At 35.3% G+C, this 25510-nt stretch overlaps 1 protein-coding gene across 7 annotated transcripts in view; it reads left to right on the forward strand.

Moving 5' to 3' along the window:
• The window catches only part of CCDC171 (coiled-coil domain containing 171), a 152166-nt gene that overhangs the window by 84768 nt on the left and 41888 nt on the right, over positions 1 to 25510 (forward strand). For all 7 annotated transcript variants that reach the window (XM_064502461.1, XM_064502455.1, XM_064502462.1 and 4 more), the window contains exons 22-24: positions 7839 to 7984; positions 11082 to 11136; positions 22714 to 22845. In XM_064502461.1, the coding sequence (XP_064358531.1) occupies positions 7839 to 7984; positions 11082 to 11136; positions 22714 to 22845 (333 nt within the window). The remainder of the gene's footprint in view (positions 1 to 7838; positions 7985 to 11081; positions 11137 to 22713; positions 22846 to 25510) is intronic.

Genomic DNA, 25510 nt, shown 5'->3' on the forward strand with positions numbered 1-25510 from the left:
AGAAGACAGTAAAACTCCTAGATTATTGAGCCCATAGATTTTGTAATATGTACTTTAACATTTTCCCAAGCCCTTGTTAGAAATTCAGCTTAATTATTATCTCTGACTGGTTTCATGTATGTCTGGCGGGCCCAACGCATGTTGGCTTTCCAAAGGATGTCCCTCATTTGAGATGGCTTTTCAACTTGCATTCACATGCAGCAATGTACCACCTAACACTTCTTAGCTACAGTGCTTTTGCTTGGTCATAGTAACAGTCCATGAGGATCTAGCCTGTGTGTGGACAGTTATGTTTTGGAACTGCTTTTTCAGTAATTCCTTAAGGAATTTTAAGTAATTACTTAAGGAATTAATTAAGTAAATATTTTAAGGAATTACTGAAAAAGCAATTCCAAAATATGAACTTTTAAAGTTTTGTTTACTTTGAAAATGAATGACATGAACAGACTATGTCTAGTCTGAAAAAAATGCCAGTATGTGGAATTACTCAAGAATAGCTACTACATTTAAATTAATAAACTTTTATTTCATGATAACTTTCAAGCATACACAGCTTGCTGACTTAAAAAAGCATTTTCAGTCATGATGTATTAAGCATTTTTGGATAGTGCAATTGAAAAATGCATTCCTTGTTGATCAGAATAGATTTTTTTTCTTGAGAAATAAATTAAGAGATGTGGCTAAGTCTGCATTTTACTTACTGCGTTGTAGCATAGAGATATGAAACTTAGCTTTAAATTCTTGAAGCAATGTAATCCAGCCTGAGCCACTGCAGGAAAAATGCTTCTGGTACCCAGACTCACTTAGATGTCTCAGACCTATGCTTCAGTCACTAAGCAGACTGTTGTCTAGACATACATAGGTAATGCCATTCCCTTTCAGAATGTGAACACCTACAGTTTCAAGTGCCTTTTGTAAGTAGAATCTCTTGCAAGATGAAGATTTCTCTATTTTCCCCATCCACTCCAGTAAGTGACTTTCCTGAGTAAAAGTTTTTTTTTGAAGTATTTCTTAAGGGGTTCTAGTTGTTGTAAAGTAACTGTGCATTGCAGGTCCTCTTTGAGCCACCAGCATCATCATTTAACTTCTCCTAATTGTCTGTAGATAACTACTTGACTTTTTTTTTAGTAACACTGATTTGGCTTAAGTTTTCTGTTGTTAGCACAATCTGTGTTTCAGTATTACGAGGGCTTCTTGTAGGGAACAATCACAAACAATTGTATCTGACTGCATGTCAGAAATGTCAAAATATGTCTAAATGTTTCCCTTAATTCACCAGTGTTTTGCTGGTTATTTGTTAGAATCATTGTGATGATTAGTGTTACTGTTGTGCATACTAGTCCCACTCATGCCCAGTGATCTCGTTACGCTGGGCACTTTCTAACATGGAACAAAAGCCTTTTTGTGCCTTTTAGATATATTGTGATCTGTAAGCTATGTTTAACCACTTCTGCACTACATCACGTGCATCAGAGAAGATGCATCAGGTGTGTCATTCCTTAGAATGCCAGCACATCAAAAGATTGCTGCTATCATGCTGAAGGTCCAGCAGCAAAGAGGTTAAAAACATCACGGCTTTTCTGCAAAGAAGCTAAAGCTCTTTTAAATGTCTTTTTGAGTACACACACATTTCTTATACTAGAGAAGTTTAAAGGGCATGTGAAAGCATCTGTTATTGAAGGGATGTCATGGGTGGTCAGCCTCAGGTTAGTTCTGCTTTCTGAGAGCAGAACAGCTACATGAAGTTCATTTCAAAGTGTTTTAAGACACTACTTCAGCCACTCTGAAACACACAGTGAATCCAGATAGGGTAGGTTGCTATTACAGAGTTTGATTTCCGGTTGAGAAGTCTTCGTTCATCTTGTTTGTTGGCACCTCTAAATGTATTAGTTTTTTTTTTTTTTTTTTTCATATGTTGATGAGAAGTCTGTTTTGTCATTTTTTTTGCCACAGAACTTTTTTCTGTGTTTTCAAGACTTTTAATTTCATATTTTGATAGGAAAAGTTTCATTTTGATTTGTTCTTGGTGAGTAGGGATTCTTTTCAGAAAACATCCTGTGGAAATTTGGCTGTATAGTTTGAGTTAATATAATTTGGTTTTCATTGCAGTCACACATGCAGATAATATACTTAACATTAAATATTGATGTAACTTTGTACGTTTTGGATTTGGACTTTCGAAGATTCAGGATTTCTTCAGGGTGTGTGTAGATTGTCTTTTGAGAGGCACTCAAAGACCATCCTAAAGTTTATATTTGCCAGCAGGCATTGAATTTGCAAGAATGATCAAAGACAGACAGAGATTGGATGACCACTTTAACAGGGAGCCCCACCAGGCATCACCTTGAACCAGCTGTCCGTTGACAATCAAGTTTTGCCCATGGTGCTCTTACTAGGCTAGAAGCCAAAGGAATAATGGAGATTGCTATGTAAAAACATAAACGTATAAAAATACTTCTCATTTTTGTTCTTGAAAGAGGTGTTATTCACCTAAAGTAATACCTACATAACGCTTGCTTTTAGTGAAAGGGTGAAAAGGCATACACAGTTATTTTCTGAAGATGCCTTCTTATCTCATAAAGAGCAATAAGACATCAGTATACTAGTAAGAATGGTGAGCCGTTAGTTTCACTTGACTATATAAAGCAAAATAATGCTTTGGAAAAAGGCCATATAAAAAGATCAAGGCGATTTAGTCAGTAATACATGCCTCTTGAATACCAGCGCTAAGAACTGAGTAGAACTGATTAGGCTAGTTTGAACTTTCTCTACCAGGCTGGCAGTCTGATCTGTTGTTACAAATAGTAGCTACTTCTGCAGCCTAGGAATTTTTATATGCTTCAGTCCTTTTTTTGACTGTTATTCTGAGCCACTACTTACATGAGCTCTTGGGACAGTTTTGCAGGATGGCAATTGGGAAATCTACCTGCTTTTTAGTTCCTTGTATTCTCCTAAATATGTTGCATTTCTTTTGTAGCTCTATTCCAGCACTTAAATGTACTACTTCTGCTCTTGCCACTTCATAACTTTGGAAGCTCTCTGTGGTTTTAATTTGAAGGAATTAGCTCTTTTCCCTGTCTCTCTTAATCACCCTTTGAGTCTGATTGCTGAGTTGGGAGTCTGACCTTACAGAAGAAGCATGGACAGGTGCAGCCCATGTATATTTGAACTTCTTTTGTGGCTTATTACATGCTGGTGCAAATAAGAGATTTAGCATGTATGTTTCTTTACACATTCTGTCTTCCTTCCTCTTCTCTGTTGTGGCTGGCAAGCCTTTACCGTAGAAAGTCTTTGGAGCCTCCAATGGCATGATAGGGAGATGGCTTTCCAGATCTATGTTTTATGAAAAATGCAATAATGGTAATGGACATTTCAGATGGAGGAAGAATGGGTGTTGGCTGAAGTCTGTATTCTTTTTCTCATTGTGAGATTTCATTAGTTATGTGTGTAGGACCATTTTGCACAAGGCATTTGCTCTACAGGTCTTTTAAAAAGTAGTATTTTGTATCCATACAAAATAGATGGACATATCAAACTTCATCCTAAAGACAAAATCTTAAATTTCACAAATTACTTTATAGTGTGTGTACTGCAGTGTGTTTGCATATTTTTGAGCGCAGTGTTGTGTCCATGTAATTTAAATTCAATGTAATAAGCAGTTCAATCTAACTTTAGCTGATCTTGGAAAGTATGCTCTCAGTGTAAATGTCACACATGCTTTTCATGAATTTAAACTGTATGACTGTCTTGATTCATCTTAAATGACTGTCCATCTGTTATCTTTTGAATAGAGTATTTTTTTCAGGTGAAGAATAACTGTGTTTAACTTTTGTTTCCTTTTGTAATTGTTTCTGAAGAAAGAGATTCCTCACTACAAATAACCTAATCTTGTCGAATAAATTACGTGTGAAAGTTCCAGCTTCTCCTACATGTACGAAATGAGATTTTTTTCAGTGCTCGTAGTTACTTGCTGTTCTTATGAACAAATTGTTTTTCATGCTCAGTTTATGGGGGAAAAAAACCACACCTGAAATATCTCTAAAAGGACCTTCCTCTAAGGATTCTGATGAAAATTCAGTTTATATATGAGATTGTGGTGGAATGTAAAGGGATGAATGTGATGATGTCTTGAATGAGCATATGAATACCTAGACATCTAAACTAAATAGATAATTGGCTATTAACTAAATGTCAACAAATTGGAGTTTGGGTTCTAAGTTGGTTAAAAATCACTTGTGCTCAAAAGTGAAAGCTCAGCATATTCACAAAACCGTGCAGATATAGTAGGTTTTTAAAACCTCCATTCTCATTATCATATTTAGCCTTAACTTGCTAACAATTGTAATTGTCCACAGAAACATTTCAAGATAAATGCATTATCAGGTTTTGAAATTTTCTTATTTTTGTAAATATTAAGACCCAGGGAGCAAAATAAGGGCTATATTGTGGATTAAGTGAAATATCTCAAGGCTGTGCTTTTCTGATAACTGAACCTGAAGTGACCTTTCTCAGACACAATTACAGAGCTGTATGTTTTTCCTTTAATTTCATCAGGGGTTTAATTAGTATACAAATAAAACTTCCCTTATCTTCCTTTCTACCTAATTGGCTTGTCTTCGCTTATATATGAAGTATGTGAAAATGGGCTGTAATTAGGGTGACCGTGTTAACCTTTTTTTCTCAAATGTACTGTTGCCTAAAGGCCTCAAGGCCTAAAAACAGTGCTTTGGATTATTGCTTTGCAATCACTATGGCTCTCCCATAGGTTTTCTCATGAGCAGAAGGGCTTTGGGTGCTGCAGGTTCCCACTGCTTAACGGGATCTTCATTCTTCTCCCCACTAAATGTTTATTGATTATCTCACTGCTCCACACTCAGCCTCCAACAACTTAATATCAGGTGACAGTCAGGAGAGTTCTCCAAGTAATTAGAGTGGAGCATTGAGGGAACAATTAGGAGCAGAGTTATTAAACTTGATTTATCCTATTCTCTCCTGAACAGTTTCTTGGATATCAGAACATCACACTTTCACAATCTACCCTGGCTGAGAAATTAGTGGCTAACCTGCTGCTTATCATTGTTGCCTTGCTGCCTTGAGGCACACCCTCTTGGTTTCAGTCACTCAGCTGGAAATATTAGAGTCCATAAAGTTTATCAAGGGTTTTAATTAGATCAATCTGAAGAAGGAAAAAAGGAGAGGCTTAGCAGCCATTACTTTAGAACATTCTAAACTGTATCTGAGCAATTTTCAAGGCTTGACTTTAATCCACAGTAGCAAGGAGCTTCAGGTGAAGGCTTAAACTGTTTTTGGGTAGCTTATTTGTTTACATTGTGCTTAGATACTGCAACATTGCTGATAGGTAAATTCTGAATCCTTTGGACATTTATGTAAGTAACTCCCAAAGTTTTGAAAATAATAAAGCAGCTGCCCAATGAGAATTTTGATTTTGTCATTTCTGTATTGCTTTGTCACTGCCTAATGCAGATTGCTGGCTGTGCCTGTCCTAGAGTTAGTCTTCATGCTTTCGTCCCTGTTATTGTCTCATTAACAGACTTGTGCTTGCAATTGGTTTGCAAGATTAGCTAGCAGCCCACACTAGATTTGGATAGCTAGTGAGTCTCCTCACCGTCTGTGATCAGTGATGAAACCTGTGGGCTGGAACACCCAGGTCTTCAGCCCCTGTAGAAGCATAGCCATCTAATAAAAGCAAAATAAATATGCATCCCCTCTTACCAGAGTGTTCATAAAAGTCTGTCTTTCTTCAGCCATCCAGTCCGCTAGAATCTTGGAGCCCAACTCCATTCTAGCTGCCTCCATCTCATGAGTTGCAGTTAACCATCATGTTGCCTCAAAATAAAATCTTTAGAATTTTCCTCTTTTCTCCACGTTAGAGCTCAGTCCTGTGATTGTCTCCTTAGACCCTTCTGTTCATCTCATAAATATCTGTCAAAAGACAAGAATGTGAAGGAGACACAGCTTTTAGAGCTCTGATTCCTCAACGCTGACTTAGCCTGATATAAACAAACAATAAACAGAATAAATTGAAGAAGATACAATGTTCTTAAATTACAGATGGCACCTTTTATCCTTGCAAATACAGATCTGGTTTCTTGGAAAACTTTTCTGAAATGCTAACCATCTACAGCTTGAGCTGTTCAGTATTTGATAGCCACTGAGTAGACTTTCTGAAAGCAACATTTCTGTTTTCCGATTTCTTTATGCTCATAGTGCAGTGGAACTTACGTACTTATCTTTTTTTAGGTCAAAAATGGTGTATTTAGTTGAAATTAATGAGATGATAGGCAGAATGGATCAACCTTCATTAATTTGAGCAAGATGCTGATATTAACACCTCCAGATTCTAGGGTTTTGTAAATAAATTTGAGTTGTGTTTTTTAAAACAGTGATTAATATCAGCTTGGATTTTGTAAATTGCCAGAGTTCTGGTAGTGGTGCTGTACCTTGCAATACAGTGTTGAAATAACTGGTTGCTATTATTATATTGAGAAATGTATTTCAAAAAACCCACACCAGTCCACTGATTTCAGTTTGTTTTGCAGGATTTTAATGTTTGATGCCATACTTTTTCTTTCATGTCTGTTATTTTGTAGGAATTTTGCCTAGCACTTTGTTTCCTTGAAGTTCTTTTGACTCTTGGCTAGGTCTGAAGGATTTCCGGATTAGTCAAGTTTTAAGTTTTCAGTCCCCTGCAAATGTGTATCAGACTTTTGTATATACTATTCTTAATATATATTCACAGTGTAATGCATATCCTCAGTGTTCCACAGCCCAAATCACCTACTCCTGAGTACAAATTATGCAGAGCATTCTTAAAATTTGAGCAGAAAACATATCCATAAATTTTGAAAACAATGTGCAAGAACTCAGTCTTGCAACTGTGCTGCCTTCTATATTCTGTATCCTTCTATACTGCTTTAGAATTTGACAGGAAATTTGCATCTTATGTTTATAGCCACCTATTATAGTTTCTTTCTAAAGAAGACAAAATGTGAACAAGTATAAGTAAAATATAAAATTTAGCGAAATAAGCACATCAGTAATGCTCCAGTCTCCAAAGCTAATGATTTATCCCAGCAGAAAGTAGCAGCCACTAACTAGGTTCTGTATTAATTAGTTCTGTATGCTTTTTGTCATCTATTGAATTAATCCAAATTGATTTGAAGCACGTTGTGTTAATTCTAAGCCAGAGATAAACATTAAATAAAAATACGTGTACTATTTTGTGTATTGAAAAACTCATGTTAAAACCATGAAAATACCACAAGGTAGTGATTTAGTCTTAGCAAGAATTTCAGCAAAAATTTATTTAGTGCACTAGCAGAGAATATTGGGTTCTTACTTTCTTGTATCCTGAACTGTCTGGTTAATAGCACAGAATATTTAAATAGATGCTACTTTGTTATTTTTCCTTTTTTTGCATGTGAAATCTTTTCCTGTAATGTTCCTTTTAAATTATGATTTCATAATATTTTATTTCTCTTTAATGCTGCACTCTTAATTATTTTCACTATATTTAGATCTGATATCTGTAAATGTAGTAGCCATAGCATAGCGTATTTACCTGTTGGGTCAACAAATCACTTTATTATATCAACATACTTGTGAATAGACAATATACTACAAATTAGGGTTTTGTGAGTTTTGTACTCACAAACATTTTGTAATGTTTCTGTTAGAGAATTCATAAAACCTTGGTATGCAGTGGCCCAAATCTGCTTCACAGTCAGTCTGTGTTCCTCTTTGTTTAATAGCCTATGGCATAAATTGAAGTTAATTATTGGGGCTGACAAGTAACTCTGCTTTCTGTCTGCTTGCAGAGTCTCTCCAAGGCAAAGATGGAGCTGAGAAGAAAAGATCAATCTCTGCGTCAACTCAATAGACTTCTTACCCAGCTGGAGCAGGACAAGCGTCGACTGGAAGAGAGCATCCATGATGCAGAGAGTGCCCTGTGCATGGCAGCGAAGTGAGCACTGGGACCTTGGGGAGATCACTTAAAACAGACAAAAGATCAATTCTTACTTTCATGCACAGGGCTTTAGCCCTGGCTAATGTAATGCTAAAAACAAAAGTACAGCTGTCTTTCTTTGAAATTCAATGATAGTCTTATAAAAAGAAAACTCTTCGTTCGACTTACTAAGTGTATGTTTTCTGTAGTAAACCTATTAAAGTGCTCCAAATTCTGGGTGCTGAAAATAACATGGGAAATTTTTTTGCCTAGTTATGTTACTGATTTGACAACTTCTGTTTCACAGAGCCTTATCTCTCTAATTATTTGAAAAATAAGATTGCTTCTTCCACTTACTGCCAGGTTGTTTTATAGGGATATATGATTTACTTACAATACATATATAGCTTATACAGAAATGTCAACCTGGGGACGTGTCTTAGTTGCAAAAAGAGTTGAAAACTGTTTTGGACTTGGTCTTATCTATGGAACAGTAAAGATTTTTCAGATAATTTCATGGGAGTTAGGCATAAAACCTATGCTTTTTTTGCACCATAACATGAAGAGTGGGAAGAGGTGTTAAAGATGAAAAGATGTGTAGTCAAAAGGTGTTCCATTGATTTTAATGAGTTTATTCCTAACCTCTTACAATCATGTAGTCAGATAAAAAGATAAAGCTTTCTAGGCTCTGTGTGTTAGCTATTACTGTTTTTGTAGTATATACTTCAAATATCACTGGTCCATGGCTAAGATTTGTTAACTTTTTAAAATTTCTTATTGTATCTAAGATCTACTTGACCTGTGAAAAACAGTAGCTTAGAGACTTTAAAGCTTTTATGCACAAGTGAAATATAATAATTATTACAGGAGTTTCTGTGAGATGCTTAACAGAGTAATTAAAATGACAAATGGTATTTACTATGAGTGTATTAAAGCAGATCTGACCTGAAGAAGGATTTGTGTTCCCAAAAGCTTGCCGCTCTTCTCCCTGCCTTCAGGCAATTTTACTTACTCCTGTGAAGAACATTCCCTCTAGCCCTTCTTAAATTCAGAACTTTTTATTTTTCTTTACATAAAATGTTTTTTAAAAGGTCATTTCTGTATATAGTAGTCAAATATTGACCAAGGAAAAAGAAACATACCACTTATTGTTCTACCAGCTCTTCATAACAAGTTCTTTTTTCCCTTTGGACTGTACCAGCAGTTTGTGAAATAGACTTAACTCTTGTTCAGAAAATCTTATTTTAATATCTCTTCCACAACCTGTGTGATTGAAAACAATGCAGATTTATTCCCATGCTCCTGGGCTTCTTTTAAGTTCTTTCCTGATCTTTTTTACAGCCTTAAATGATAGTAAGATGATTGGCTCATTCTGAAAGAAACCTGGTACTTTCTAGAGTTCTGATGTAAAAGTGCGAGACTTAAAATGAAAGGTGGTTGGAGCTGGAATGAAAATGGTTGTCTTGAGTCTCTTGCAGTGGTGGCCAGCAATTTTACTCTGCTTTTCTTCAGAGTAGGATGCAGTATTAATAAAAGATAGCATCTGCCTGCTACATAAAAATTGCCCGACAAACCTGCTCCGCAACCATCATGTAAAAAGTGAACCGGAACATATTCCCCATTCCTGAACTACGTTAATGCATAATAATACTCAAGAATACTTCCATTATCCAATTCTGACTTTCCTTAAACTTGTAGGAGTCAATACATATGTAAACACTGAATGAAATTTGGATTCAGGCATGCAGGAGTTCAATAGATTAATTTTTGTAAACCTTTTCCTAGGCATTATACACAAACATTATCAAAGATTTCAAGATTTTATGTAACTGTTTCCAAAAGGCAAGATAATAAATAAGCCATAGTCAGCATGTTTTGTGTTCATGAAAATAAGAACCTGCAGATGACTCATTAAAGGGGTCCAAAATTCCATCTAAAGATACTCTTCTTTCTGTGATGAAGAACACCTGAAAGTATACAAGGAATAGATTGTCTTCCATATCATTAACTAACCTATAAATTAATGCTGTTGAACTGGCTCTCTAGACCTGTCTTCACACAGATAAATAGCGGTTGCTATGTAAGTGAGGCAAGCGCAGAAGGTGAGCAGTGTGTCTCTGTCAATCTAGTCCAAAGAAAGACAAGATCCTGAAAGACAAAATCTGTACGACAACCTTACTAAGAAAGTAAAAGCCAATCTTATTTTTCTGTGCTTCTTCCTATTTTTGCCATTGGGATAATATGAGTCAAGAAAATGAGGAAGCAGTGGTCAGTCCAAGTAGAATACAATGGTTCTGACTTCTATTTTAGGAAGTAAAACATCCAGAACAAAATTTTCAGATAGTTGCTGAGGTAGAAAGACATGCTTTTCTGCCATAAATTGCATTTTCTTTACTATCATGTTGTGTTTTCATTCCCCCCCGCCCCAATTCTTAGTAAAGTTGTCTTATGCTACTTTTAATTACATTTCTTTCAGCATACTTGATGAGATCAGTGTTTTTTATAGTAGCATAACTGTTCAAAGCTATCTTTCTTATTGAATCGCTGATCTACAAAAGGCCATGAGTTGTAGTCTGAACTTCTGTTTCATAAAGATAAGATCCTTGATTGTACTTTTGTCAGAAAGACCAAAGGAACATGTGATAAAGTGTTCCGGTTTATAAAAGAAGGTGCTTGTCTGTATATAAGAAGACTTAAGGAAAAAGATACACTCTGTCATTGTTTTCCATAATGAAATTCTCTTCCCACTGGAGTCTGGAGACCATCCAACATGCCATTTTTATCCAAGGCTACAAATTTCTTCGCTTAAACAGAATGGTGCTAAGTGCAGTTATTTGGTTATCCATTGATACTCCTATAAACATAGCTGGTTTAATGCTTACCAACAAAAGAAACATCTTTCATATGGAAACGTGCACCAAATAGTGGTCCATGACATATTGTTACACAGTTTATGTTTGTGATATAAACAGAACAGATGCAAATATGACATTTTCTGAGTTGCCAAAAATTATATTTAAAGACCTGATGGTTATAAAGTTATCAGCAGAAAATGAATTTGTACGTGAGTAGAGTTTCAGTTTTATTAAAAACACTTTTTTTTCTCTTAAAATAGAGACAAAGAACTGATTGCCAGTCATATGAAATCTGTGGAAGCCACTCTTCTAAAGGTATGAATTTGAAGTTTTCTCCCTGTTTCGTTTTTATCTCTAATCACGTCAAGCTTTTACAGCTGCTTGTTTGCAGGGAAGTTAGGGGTAGAAACTGTTGTAAAGCTACTTCCTTTCATCCGTGTGAGTTTTCCACCTTTAACTTCTTTCATATCCAAAAAGTGTTCAGATTTAGTGAAATAAAATACAACTTTGTGGTATTTGGACTTCTTATTTTTAATATAAAACTTAATACAAAATTCGCCTTCCTTCCATCAGTCACTGAATACTACTTCTGTTTACTAAGTGAAGACTATCAATCATCCAAACAGTTTGTAATTGCTGCTGAATTATCTCTGTGTACTGAGTAAGGCAGAGGTTATCCAATGAGGTCACATATGTGGTGGTCATAAAATGTTTGGCTTTGTGCATGCTACTTTGATCTTTAATATATAAAGAATAAAATAAGGAAGGATGGTTAATTTTAACCTATAATCAAAAACCCCAATATTTTTAAAACTTTTTTTGACTGAATAATAGTTTTAAGTTGATTCATGGGCTCACTCTGTTTTGCTGCGTTATAATATTATTCCAAGGTCCAGGAAGACTGAATGTAGTAATTATTTGGGAGAAAGTGTTGTTTTTAACTGTAGCTGTAGGGACTAATTGTTCTATTAGTGTTTTTAGTCCAGAGTAATGTGGAGGAATAAAGTATTTACTTCTGTTACCTTGGAGTGTTCATTTCCCTTATATCATCTTGAATTCCCAGAAATATGTGAATCTATATCCTTACCTTAGTTTCTGTAGCTATCAAAAACTGCTGTTAATTTTCGGTTACCTTTCTCAAGCTTTTATTTTCTTTGATGTTCACAAAAAGTGACAGCACCTAAGCAGCTTTTGTATTTTAACTGCAGCATGCTGTGCTGATAGATAATGTCTTCTTGTGTTTCTCCATCTTACTCATACATACTTCTTTTAAGCTTGGGAGATCTACCTCTGTGGTTTTTACACTGACTAGTGCATGTAATGTCCTTGGTCTTGAGAATTTATTGTTGAAAGTGTTTACATTTCAATGAGTTAGAAAGCCGTGCTGTGTATGCACAAGGATTGAAATGTTTGGGGCAAGGTTATAGAAAGGTTGCATATATCTTAATTCTGCCTTACCTAATGCAGAGAGTGGATCAGGAAGCTGTCATCTTTCTTTGAGAATGTTAGTTACCACAACTGCTTCACATTTCTTGATGCTTGTTAGAATTGCACATAGTTGTTAGGCCCAAATAGCTAACTACTGAGTAGCAGAGTAATTTCTGTTTTCTGGTCTGTCAACCTGAAGAATGAAGAAAAGCATAAGAAATGTCAGGATGCTCCTTTCAGAAGGAAATGTAAAGAATTGATTGTAAATCATTCAAAATTTGACAGATCATTTCTCCAAGAAGAGCAAAGGGAAATTATTGATCTTTGGGAAATATCTGAAATGTAGATGCTGCATCATAATGATATCTAATTAGGTAACATTAATGAACATGGCTTATGTGTAGACTATCATGTTTACATTCTTGTTCTCGTGATTTTTTCCCCACACACAATGAAAAATTAGAACATGAAGAAGTAGATGAAATACTAGTAAAGGAAGCATAAGCCTATCTCTTCCCCCATAGGAATTCTGGGAGTTGCATTTATATTTTAAAGAAGGAATCAAAAGAAAATGAATAAAGTTCTGAACCATCTGTAGCTGAAGAAGTATTACTGTTAGTTGCAAATATATTTGTGGGTCTGACATTGAACATTCTGGTATTGATGTAGTCATGAGCAAGTATCCACAAAATTCCACTGCATCACCTGTAGGATCTATTATCAATGCATAATATTAACTTCTTGCTTACAGAGTTGATAGATTTTACAGTCATAGATAGAAATTGGTTAGACTCAGGGTAAGAGGGTATATATATACACTTCTGTCTGTTAATACGAGCTCGTTCTTTTCTGAACACACTCACTGCAAGAATTCCAGAAGGGAGCAATGTATGCACCAGATGATCTCCCTTTGGGTGTACTTGGGTGTAACCTTCAGCAAACAAGGTAGAAAGTAGCAGGGTTTAGGGAGACACAATCGCTGCACATGCTTCTACTATAGCTCTAGATAAGGGACTGTTTCCAACATTTACTGCCCCTTGGGACTGGTTTGGAAAATCTAAGGTCATACATTTGGCTTGCTTGTGTCTTGTATAGAGTCTGATGTCTAGAATTATTCTTCTAAGACCTTTCCAGAGCCTTCTGCTGAAAAGGTGGATTTTTAGATCATCACTAATGTTTATGAAGCGTATATGTTGAAGAATTTGAGCATGTGCTATGTATAGGGTAAGAGAAGATAGTCTTAGCAGCTAGTCTACTGACTTTCATAACTTGCAAGATATTGTCTAGCAGCTCAGTTGGAATCTTATCCTGAATCTTGCCGTGTTAGCTGTTTTCTTTGGAAATCTGACTCTGGAGTTGGATTATTTGCACAAGAATCCCAGCTTCCATTGAAGTGAGAAACTTTTTTGTTTTAGACCGACAAGTTTTGAAGAGAAATTTGAAAATACAAGTGGAATGTTGCACCAAAGGGACAGAAAACAGCAAGGGCACCTCAAATGCAAAGGATCTCAAATGGATTTTATTTTGGTTTTATTTTAATCTCATAATATTTAAGAAGGCCAAAATATAATAGCTGAATGTTTGAATCCTTAGGTTTGGAAAATGCATTCAGAATTTTTTACTAGAAGCTATCTATTGGATAGCCTTAAACCATAAACCAAAGCAAAGTAGAACAGGTTTAAATATTGGCTGCTTAGCAAACTTGTGTCTGTAACTTGACCAATTCCTTAAAAAAAAATAAACAGACGAAAAAACCCAATGTAAGAAAGCAAAATGCTAGTAGAAAGAAATTAATTGTTTTTGGAACAGTTCTTGGAAGAAATTCTGTGTGCTTGGAGAAGTTCAAACATACAGAATTTTTCCTCATTGAAAAAAAAGCATTTAAAGAAATATCTTAGTGTAAAACCTATCTACAGACACTTTTTAGTGTATATGCAAAATAAATGTTTTTTGAAACATTTCCCTCTGAAAAACATGGTGAGAAGTGATTTTTGGTATAAATATAGACATTAGAGTTCTAGATGAACTGTATTTCATTATTAATTTCTTCTGTACTTCAGGTCATTATCATGTATGCATAAATCACAGTAAGAAACATTAAACCTGTTTTTTATGCAATTAGATTCATTAGTGTATGTCGTTAGAGGCTTACTGGTCATGATAATCCAATCAGTGGAAGAAGTAGCTTAACACTCTCTGCTAAAAGCCATGCCTTTATATTGCTTCTCAGGTTGAGTGTAGCAACTCCCTTTTCTTCAGCCTCTCCAAATTCCTATTCTCTAGGTCTGTGCAAAACACTGTCATGGGAAATCATCCCAGTGAGTCAGCCTGCACAGAACTATAAAGTTGTTTGGTTTTCCCCTTGTACTCTTAACTGTTAAAGTTCTGATGAGTCTTATGAGGCAAAATTTTCAGCCTGCTCCAACACCAGCTGCTTAGGATTTGGCCTTTTTAACATATTGATAAAATACCATTTCTTCACAAGCTTAGACTGTTCCCCACTATCCAATGGGAGTGTGATGAGCTGTGATAATGAGTTAGTAAAACAAACAAACAAACAAACAAAAACTCCACCTTTTTCCTAATACCATGAAACAACCCACTTATTCTGACATTTTGGAACAGCTCAGGGATCAAAGCACCTATCTGGTGTGCTGCTTTCCTTTTAGTGCTTGGATTAGCAAATTTCTCTTCATCTCACTTCTTTAATTCATTTCCTTTGTTGCTGACTGAAAGGTTCTTAAGCCATGTGGCAGAAGTGCTTCCATGGAGACCCGTGGACAGTCACTTCTTAGAATCCTTCTGCTGTTGTGTTAAACTGCCCCATTGCTCCTACCCTTCCCTTTTTCTGTTGTCTTCTCCAAAAAGCCCATTGAATGGCTGAGGTTTGGGCCTCATAGTATTATCAGCAGAAAAAAATGCTGAATGCTGTACAAACCATTCTGTTAAATTTGCAAAATATGAAGGCGAAATCTTTCTTTTTCCAATTTAATGAGGTTTTTACTACAGGACAAAGGGACAGTTGGAGATGAGGTGAGATGATAGAACGCTTGAGAATTTGCAGTATGGTAGTGTTAGATTGCTGTTTCAGATGTCATCCATAGCAATAAATGCATTTCCTTATCTTTTTATGGCTTGTAGAAAACTCGTTTACAGTATGTGTAAGTCCACCACCAAGTGACCACATTAGTAAAAACACTCTTTGTAAGTGGCATTAATTGTTAATTTCAGCAGGAAGACCATAAATTGATCAGGCGTGGAAAAACAGAAGAGTTATAGGGCTAAAGTTAGCTGCCACAGTCAGAATTCATAGGCATGAGATGTTTTTCAGTGTACCCATCAGCCGCACTTCTGAGTTGACTGGGATCAGTAAGAGCCCATTGTATTATTTAGGTGTCTCAATATTGATTTAAGAGGTCTTATTTTAGAGGTTGAAATGTGAAAATTTTCTGTGACGGTAATGTCACTCATAGAGCTCGTGATTCTTTTAATGTATTTAGACACATTAACAAAGTGAAGCCTGCTTTTGTGTCTTCAGGGTCTGTTTATCACTGTGGTCCTCAGTTGTTCTAAACTGGCCCTATCAACAGTTTGTTGAAATAGTGAGTATGTGTATATGGAAAAAACTACAAAGAAAACCCAATTAGAATATCAAAATTCTAAATAACTGCTGTGAGGAATTTACAATTCGGAACAAGCTATTATTTCACTATGAACGCAATTAAAAAAAGACTTTTTGTCCCCACCCATCTCAAATTAATGCTTCTTCATTTAAATGTTTTATAAATGACTTTTGTTTTCCCCACTAGTAATCTGAATTTCTTGATCCTTGTTCCTAAAGATCAGTTGTGCAGGACATACAGGTGTTAGCACAGCTGGCTTGCTGATGACAACTTCGTCCATATAGCTGTCTAGTGTGTCATCACTCATATTGTTCAGTGTCATTCTGACCTAGCCAAGCTAAAAATGGTACTCCAGCTCAAGAGGGATTTAGAAACCTTGACAAACTGAAGATAAGACATTGCCAAATGTCATATCCATGTACTTAACTGTTTTCAGTTTAGACATATCTAAATAACTAATTTCAGAGCTCATCTCTCTTCATTTTTTTTGAAGGCTGAATACTTTTGTGTAGTTTGCCTTCAGTAAGGAAAAACCCTTGGTTGGAGAACTGTGGCGTTAGTGGGTGCATTAACCATTATTTTCTCCAGATATGGGTTCATTTTCAGCCCAAGGTCATTGTAATCCATTCATAGGAGATGAATGTATTATAGTGCATATCCTGCAGCTACATCAAAGCTTTGGTGCAGTGGTCAGTGCTTGCAAAAAAAAAAATCAAATTAATATCTTTCTTAGCAGAGCATATAGAGTGTGTCCATGTGTGTCTGTTTAATAGTATGTGAAAGGTTGAGCTAAACTTTTAGGCAAGCTTAAGATGATATCCTTCTACTCTGTAAATGAACTTCCAGATTCTTGAATGGTCTTTAAAAAAAAAAAAAAAAAAAAAAAAAAAAAAAAAAAGGCACTCCCAAAACATCAGCTTTATATGAGTCATACCTCCTTACACAACAGCTGTTTATGCAATAATTTGTTCTTTTAAATACTACTTATAAAATGTGTTGTATTATAGAAAAGAACCACTAAATCCTGTAAATCAGGATTTTTTAAATAGGTTTTCATTTAAGTGAAATATTTTGTATATGTAGTGAGATTGACTGTTAGATCCGTGTATGGCTACCTACATCAGGTATGAACAGATGCTATTTAAAACCTCCACTCTCAACAAAAGTCAAACCTTTGCACTTGAGTATGTATTTCTTTTGCTGGTAGAATATAAAATGATCTGTTGGCCCTTAATGAGTGCTTAAATCTAACTGTGATGGCTACATAACAGCTGTGCATTCAACTATAGCATGTAGCCCTTTTTCCACTTCCTTTCATAAGTGTCATCATTTTGTCCAAGCAAGATTCCTTGTGCGTTGGTGTAGTTTGGTTTGGCTTTCTTAAAAGAGAGAGAGAAGAAAAAAAAGTTTGAGAGGTTCGCAGTAGCCTGGTCCTTGGCTGGCTCTGTTCCCAACATCATTCCTGACCTGTTTCACTTTCTTAACCTGTAGCTTTTTTTGTTGTCTTCCAGTTTGCAGATGTTTGATTTAAATTGCCTCAAGTTTAAGAAGCACAATCTTGTCATAGGCACTCTTTCTGCTTCTGGAGTTTTCCTTGACTCCTGAAACCTCCTGATGAGGTTTTGATTCTAGGATTACATGGCTCCTCCTTTGATACATATGTGCACTTTCTGGGTGACTTCTATGTTTTCAGGATACGGTCATTGGTGATTCTGAGCAACTATTGTTAGCAGATTGTCTCTTGGATCTGACAGGATGCTCTGGTGTATACTTGTTTATGTATCACTTTTGCCAAGTCCTTCAGCAAAGCTTTTTGGGTCTACGTTGCTTTAAAAGGGCTAAGATGTCAGGTGCAATCACTGTTTTCTAGAGTGCTTATACTGAGTAATGAATGTATTTGGGTATCCTTAAAACATTGATCTATATTAGCAGGCAACTTAAAGGACTATTGTTAGCAGCCCTATTCGGTACTATTGTTGTTGGCACAGGTTCTTTCAGGTATATTCACTTTTGTTTTTTAGGCTACGGTAAGAGAACATTGATAGTATGCAACTAAACATTAAAAAATAAGTTTTCATAAAGATTTGATTCTGCCTGCCAATGTGTATTGTTTTTTATTACTGTCTTTAGTTCCATGATCATCTGTATCACTTCAAGAAAAATAAGTTACATGGAAACTCTTATGAAAAGGCAAGTGTTTGTTAAAGTGCTTTGCACTGAAGAAGGCAGAAGACCATGTTCAGTGCAGCTGCAACAGCAACTTATGTGTCTTTGTTTTGTGCGATATAGCCTCCATTCAACAGGCTCCTCAGGAGGTGCGGATGTTCCTTATGCAGCTTAACCAGCCACATGCCACCAGCCACTGTGGTTAAGACTAAGATGTGGTTTGAATTCTAACTGCCTCCTTCCTATTTTAAAAAGTTTTTAAAAACATTATTGTTAATCATATGTCACACGCAGAATACATAATGGTGTGGTATTAACTGTTTTGCTGGCACTGTTTTAGAATGATATGCATGTATATAGAGATAAATGTGTATATATCTCTATATCTCTAGCTCTATATCTATGTATCATATATATGATAACATAGTCATAGCTTCTAATAACTCAGCAATACGGTCATCTCATTGTCAAGCAGACTAAATCATTCTATACCATTCACTAACACCAAATAACTAAGTCATTGTAGTTTTTTGTTCTGATGTTTAACTGCAAATAATATGCAATCAAAAATAATAATAGGAAATGAAAGCAAAATGAGCTCTCAGCCTTTTACCTGCTGGGAAATATTTTTTAAGTATGATTGGTCACATTTGAACTTATAAAAGATTCTGTTCTGTAGCTCATGTAATAATGTTTATATCTGTAAATAATCTAATTTTTCTTCAATGTGAGAAAGCAGTGAAGAATTAAGTCCAAACTGAGGTACTAAAATCTGGAGGTTTTTATACCAGAGAGAGAGTAACTGGACAAGACGTTAAAGAGAAATAAGCACATCTTAGTACTGCTTACAACTTGCTAGCATATAGTACCATGTCTCCACTGGTGTAATTCGACATGCCAGCTCACTCTATGCAGACAGAAAACAAAGGATTGAGGACAAAAGTGGGCTGTAGCCAAAGTTATTTCAATTTCAGATCAGCAGAGAATTTTTAATATCATTTTTGGACATACAGAATTAGTGCATCAAGTGCTACACCTTGATTTAGTCAATAATGTAACTTATTTTCCAGTTTCAGCTTTGATCTGAATTCATCAGTACTTTATTGATTTTGAGTGGTTATTGTATTTTTTCTGTGTTGCTCTCCTAATTAATTAAACAGACTGAAGTGTGGTTAAGTCACTGTGCTCCATTGTTTTAAAATGTTTTGAGTATTATAGTAGAGTTGTGTGGATCCATTTATGGTTTTACCCATTTTCAGACAATAGTTATAGAAATAAAGGCAAAATCTTGCTAGTATTGGATGTAGATACTTTCATGAAATTTCTCTTTCTACTCATTTCTGAGTATATGAAATTGGAACTAGTCTTAGACATTTTTAATCATTGCAATAAGCCTGATTAGATATTTAGATTGTAACTTCAGGTCTTTAGCCTATGGATCATTCTCAGATATAATATTCTTACTTCAGATTTCTTGTGCAGGAAAAAAAAGTGTCATGAAACACAATAAAAGCTCTGAAAATTGCTACGTAAAACTTAGCTGTATAGGGTGGTTTTTCTCCCTGATAGCCTTAGAAAAAGGTTGTTTTACAGAATTATCTCACCTAACAGTTTTACCTTTGACAGTAGTTCTGTAATGTAAGTATATGTATGAATGCTATGTTTATTTCCTTAGAGGAAAAGACAATAACCAGTCTCCCAACTACAGACCCTATCTTTCTAGCTCTCAAAAAGCCAACAGGTAGCAAATGATGAAAATAGTTTTAAATGAAGATTTCATGTAGGCGTGCCTTATCCAGTGTGATTCCATGTACATGTGGCTGTAAGAACTTTACATTCTTGAATAGGTAGCCAGCTGGAAGACTGTTTCCATTTTTAGTGAAACAGTGCAAGGATATTTATGCAGTATGTGTCCAGTCTTTTGTTTGTAGTATTTTTCCTGAACCTTTGTGAGTATTTCTGAAAGGAAAACTATAGTTTCATTTTTTAGATAGAGTTTTCTCAATATGATTTTTGATAATGAGATTCACTCTTTAATATCTAAATATTTAAAACCAGAAAAAGTTTTGTTTTTTTTTTTTCCCTCACTGTCAATCTTTGTATCAAATGCCATACTCTTTAAGGATAATGTGTGCCTTTCTGATGTTGTGGTATTAATGTTCTATGTTTACCACACTTAAGACATTTTAAAAAATATTTTTTGTATTTTATTTTTCAGTTAGTGCCAGGCCCCAGTACTGAAATGCAGAGTTTGATACTAATAGGGTTAAAAGGACCTCCACTGTCTGCATTGTGTGTGTATTATACCTACATTGCTTATACATTGTTTTTTTCCCCCTAGTATTAGCAATCTGCTTTTGTACTTTGACATAGGGATTTCCCTTGTGAATTTTGTCACAGAAAAAAGAGAATCATCAATATCGCAGTTAAACTTGACTTTCAAAGCTAATAGTATCTCATTTGGGGGCTCAAATTTAATAAATTTTCTTTGATTCTGGGTGAGTTTTTAAACATCAAACAATGAATTGGCCAGGGTGCAGTAAAATATTTAGATCTATTGACTACGGTTCAGAAGGGTAGAAGGCAAAACACTGGTGGTTTGAAGTTGATAAATTCTTAGTACCTTAATCCACATTAATGTTTTCTTTTTTCTATGTGTATACTGGCAATGAAAAGACACTGAAAAGTTGGAAGATATAAACTGTAAAAATGTAAATCAAGTGTGTGTGCTTTGTGTGTGTTTTTCTATATATGTGTATTTAAAATAATATTTTTTGTTATATTCAGCAAGGTTAACATCTGACCAGAATTAAACATGCTGACAGAACACCCTAGAGAGTATGTTTGTTCCACAGGACTGTGTATCCTGAACCTAGTACACTACGTGTGCAAAAAATGTGTAGAGGACCCATCCTGTTATAAAAATTGCATCATAGTGCATATGTTTGGCAGCCACAGGTATTGACAGGAATTCTTTAGGTCAACCTGGGAAATGTAAGGCTCCCTATTCCCACAGAACAGGGCAAAGAATAGAATAAAATCTTTTCGTTTTTATGTCAGTAGATTTACACATGCATACTTCTTTTAATCAGAGCAGATATCAAAGGCTGTGCTAGTATTTGAAATACGTTCACTCACAATCAACATTTAAAAAAAAATTAATTTTGTAAGTGGTTACAAAAAAGTAATCTGGGACTTAAAATGAATGGGCATATATTTTAATTCATGATTGATTAGTTCTTTTGAGCAAGGGGGGCTCTGAGGGAGAAAAATGTCAAAATTATTTAAAATAGTATTTAGTAAGTAGTGTATCAACTGATACATATGTATTTTAGTATATATTTAGTACATTTTAGTGAAGTTTTAGTATCAGGGTGTGTATTGTTAAAGGCAGTCAATAATTATTTTTGCAGTACTAGCTATTCTTACCCTGAACAGATAGTCTGCCATATGAATGTTTCATCTATTCATTCACAGTAGTATATATTTGTGTGTGTTTCTATCCATCTGCATTAGAATCTAATCTGACTATTGGGATATTCTGGAGGTGGACATGATAATTTTTGTATTAAATAGAATGAAAAATGGGTGTTTGGAACAATATATATTGTACATTACTGTAAGTGATGTGTTCATGGAAGTTGTGTATATAAAATACGTATCACTTCACATCCACATTGATAGAATAATTACATGTTGTAGTATGTGGAAGAGTGCTGAATTTTAAATAATGATCAAGATATTCATCTCAATCTGGTTGTTTAAAGAGAAAAATGTTAATCATTTTATAGTGCTGAGTTTTTATCTTTCTGAAGGCAAGCAAGGTCCTGAATTGAGAACAATTTCTCTCTTAGTCAGCAGGTGGCACTGTGATACCAACTGCATTTGGTTGTTTGTGGACATATGTAGAAAACATTGATAGTGTTTGGGGGTTTTGTTTTATCCTTACCTTTTGGACTGTCTGAGAAATTAAATAAATAAATATCAAACTGTTTGAATCCTCTACAAATTGTACTATTTCTGCCTCCAAATTGGTGTATTTAGAAATTGTATAAAAAGTTGATCAATACCAATATGATGCATTATTTCTTACACATGAGTCTGCAATAGGAAATCTAATAGCTGTGTGATTAATAGAAGGAAAAAAAAATCCTACTACAGTTTGTTTTGTTTTGTTTGAAGGTTATTCGTTTCAGTTGAGGATTTAATTGAATTGATACTAAATGAACCTTGTTGCAAAAGACTGGTATGATCTCCATACAGTAGACAGAACTCGCTTATCAGTTTCTTGTTTATATAATTACATAGCATTTCTTAATTTCATAGTTGATGTCTGTTGAGTCAGAAGTACAATTACTGTTTCTTTCCTTATTAGGTTTTTTGGGGGGACAGGTCTATAAAATGTATACACCAGTTGGGCTTGTGAGCCCTTAGCAGCTGCTCTTCCCTTCTCATTTCAGACCAGAGGAAGATGCTTTTTCTTCTTAACATTCTCTCCCAGCACTCTGAATTAGAGATTTATTTGCAACGAAAAATCAATTAGTCCTAAATTTATTCATGGATTTCAGGTCCAGCGATCAATGCAAGTCCACTCAGTGGGCTCAGGGGGACCCAGTTCATCCCAGTTAATGTGTCTGAAGGGGAATTACCATTGATGCTGTTTTTTTCCCTTTAGGTCAGAGATCAGACCTTGCTGTCACGGACTGCGGCAACCAGGAATGACTTCACCCTGCAGCTACCCAAACTGCACCTGGAGACCTTTGCAGTGGAAGGGCTGAAAGGCGGGCCAGAGGTTGTAGCATTTCAGGTTAGAGTCTAAAATAATCGTGTTTCTTTTTTTCCTTTTTCTGCATCTGAGACAGAATGAGAAACTAGACTGCTCTGGATGTGTGGAGAACAAAAAGCTTCAAAACTGTTGTAGTCAACAGCTGAAAGAGAAATAATTTTCCATATATATCCTTGAATATCATATTTCAGAGATGATGTGGACTTTTAATTTTTCAGTTATAATGTAAAAAAACTGATAGGAATATGATCATGGAAAAATGCAAATGTTAAGTTTGAAAGTTAATATCAGTGTAACCCCTATTTGATATAATTTAGGCATGGCAAAATTAAAGTATTTGTGTGCTGCTTCTGACTAGTATCAGGTATTTTTCTTGTTGCGATTTTAGAGGTACTAGTGATTTTAGAGGATTTTTAATTTACAAGAAGCTGCAGATTGGAATAGTGAAAAGTTATTTTGCTTATTTATGTTTAAAGACTGATATGTTTCAAAATAATTTACTAAGGAAGGAACAATGGGGAAAACAGCAATAAGCTAAAAAATTATGTATTTTCAGCTCTAAAAATGAATTCTATGCAATGTCTCCTTTTCTTATTTTTAAGTTTGTTGCACCAGCTATCCCTCAGTCTTTTTGTAGCCACTGAGAATGACTTCATTCTTCTGATACACTGTTGCTAAAGGCAGAACATTTTGTTTTCTCAATGAGAGAGTGAAAGGAATAGTGAGTAAATATTTCTTTCATTGTGCTCTCTTATGTGGATGTGAGAGAAGAAAGTCAGTCACTGCAGATGTTGCACAACATGTATGCATTTCTGTAGTAATCCTTTTTAATTCGATGAAGATTGTCTGTTCTAGACATAGTGTATCGTTGCAGGAACAGAGTTGCAAAATCAAACGTTCAAGAAATGCAAGTTCCAAGCTGGACACTTCTCACCTCTGTTCTTTTGCATGCATGCATTTCAATATGATAAAGTTTTAAATTATGTGTTTATTGTCATGTTTTCGTAATGATACAGTAAAGTGTGACACTTGAGTTTCTCATGAACCTTAGTTATGTAGACGCTTGTCTCTGCTTTATAATGAAATTGGCAGAGGACAGAGTTCCAGACGTCTCCCAGCACAGCCTTGGTCACTTTTATGGCTGTGAGAAAGGTTCCTCAGGTGGCTTCTTTTCAAAGAAGCTGTCGTGGAAATCACCAACTTTTGTATACTGCTTTTCTCGTTCAGTCACCTGTTCCATGGTACCTGCCTCTTTGCAGCCCAGCACTCATTTCTTTTTGACTTCAGGAATATTTTAGAAGTATTTGCCAGACAGCTTGTTCCTTGTTCCTTTCTAAGAGGATGAAGAGAAAAGGGGGCATAAGAAGTTATGCCTCTCATTTGTACAGAGTGCTTGTGGCAGAGACTAATGTGAAGCAAGGCATGCTCTGAGTGGCTTACTGATGGTGCAATATTGCAAGATACTTTATTTTCACCCCAAAGTTCCAGTTACGCTTGGTCACTCTATACAAACATAAGCAGCATTAGTGGTCCACAGTCTATCTCACTTTGAGTTTTTTGGGTTTTTTTTTTCTGATTCTAGTTGTTCAGTGCCTGTTTGAAGAAATACTTGCATTAATAACTTTCTAGGTAATTTATAAGATTTTATTTTAATAGTTCCTTTTTATAGCTGGGAGCCAGTTAATTTATTTTAATTTCACCACTGTATGCAAAACTATATTAAGGGTAGTTCTGAATGAGGTAAGCAGCCAGTACTCACTCTATGGTTCTTTCTTATTAAAAACAATGGAACTGTTTGCATATTTGGTCTCTGTAACAGCTATACATGTGTGTTGTAGTTAGTCTGTGACAAATACCTTTCAATTAAAGGCTTTATTGTCTACAAGTGTTAGACTAAAGGCGTTCTTTTCTAAGGCTAAATTTATTGATATCTGTTCGTTTTCTTAAAAAAAAAATTCAGAAAAATAAAGATCCTAAAGTAGACAGCAGGATGGGGATGAAGCGCTAGCTATCAAAATTGATGAATACTCACAGAAGACAGCATTGTTTTATTTTTAATGCCTCTGATCTGTAGCAGGTAACTGGAATTAGGAATTATCTTCATTTTCTATCCAACATTTCAGTTTGCTACACTGTTTGATCATGTGAGAGGAAGAATAAAAAAAACTTGCCTATTTGTATGTGCACGCACATGTACATATATAAGAGATGCAGTCTCATGAATCTGGAAAAAAATCTGATAGAGCACGGGAGTAGTAGGTTATATTTCTTCCAAATTGTTGTGAAAGCAAGTGACACTTAAGGGGTCTGACAGGGTAAAATCTTCTCTTCTTAATGTATTTGATAGTCTCAGAGGCATCAGGTATCTGTATTCCTTGCCAGTGGGAATGTAGAAGTCTTGGAACTTTTAAATTGCTGTTATCTCTGTGTGAATATTGCTTGGGAAAGATATGCTTTCTTTTCAGAAAACAAGTGCAAAGAAGATCCACGTAATAAGCTAAGTTGCTTGAATGTGAGCTAGACTAATCAGAGATTTGTTTGTTTCTGACCTACTTAATTATATTGTAAAACCAGAAGAATTTTTTTTCTAGCAAATGGATTCAACACTCCAAAGACATGAATGTTTTACAGTGCTGATCAAACAAACAAAACCTTTGTCATTTCCAAATGAAATAACTGTTAAACT

Source organism: Dromaius novaehollandiae, chromosome Z (genome assembly GCF_036370855.1).
Source record: "Dromaius novaehollandiae isolate bDroNov1 chromosome Z, bDroNov1.hap1, whole genome shotgun sequence".
NCBI lineage: Eukaryota > Metazoa > Chordata > Aves > Casuariiformes > Dromaiidae > Dromaius > Dromaius novaehollandiae.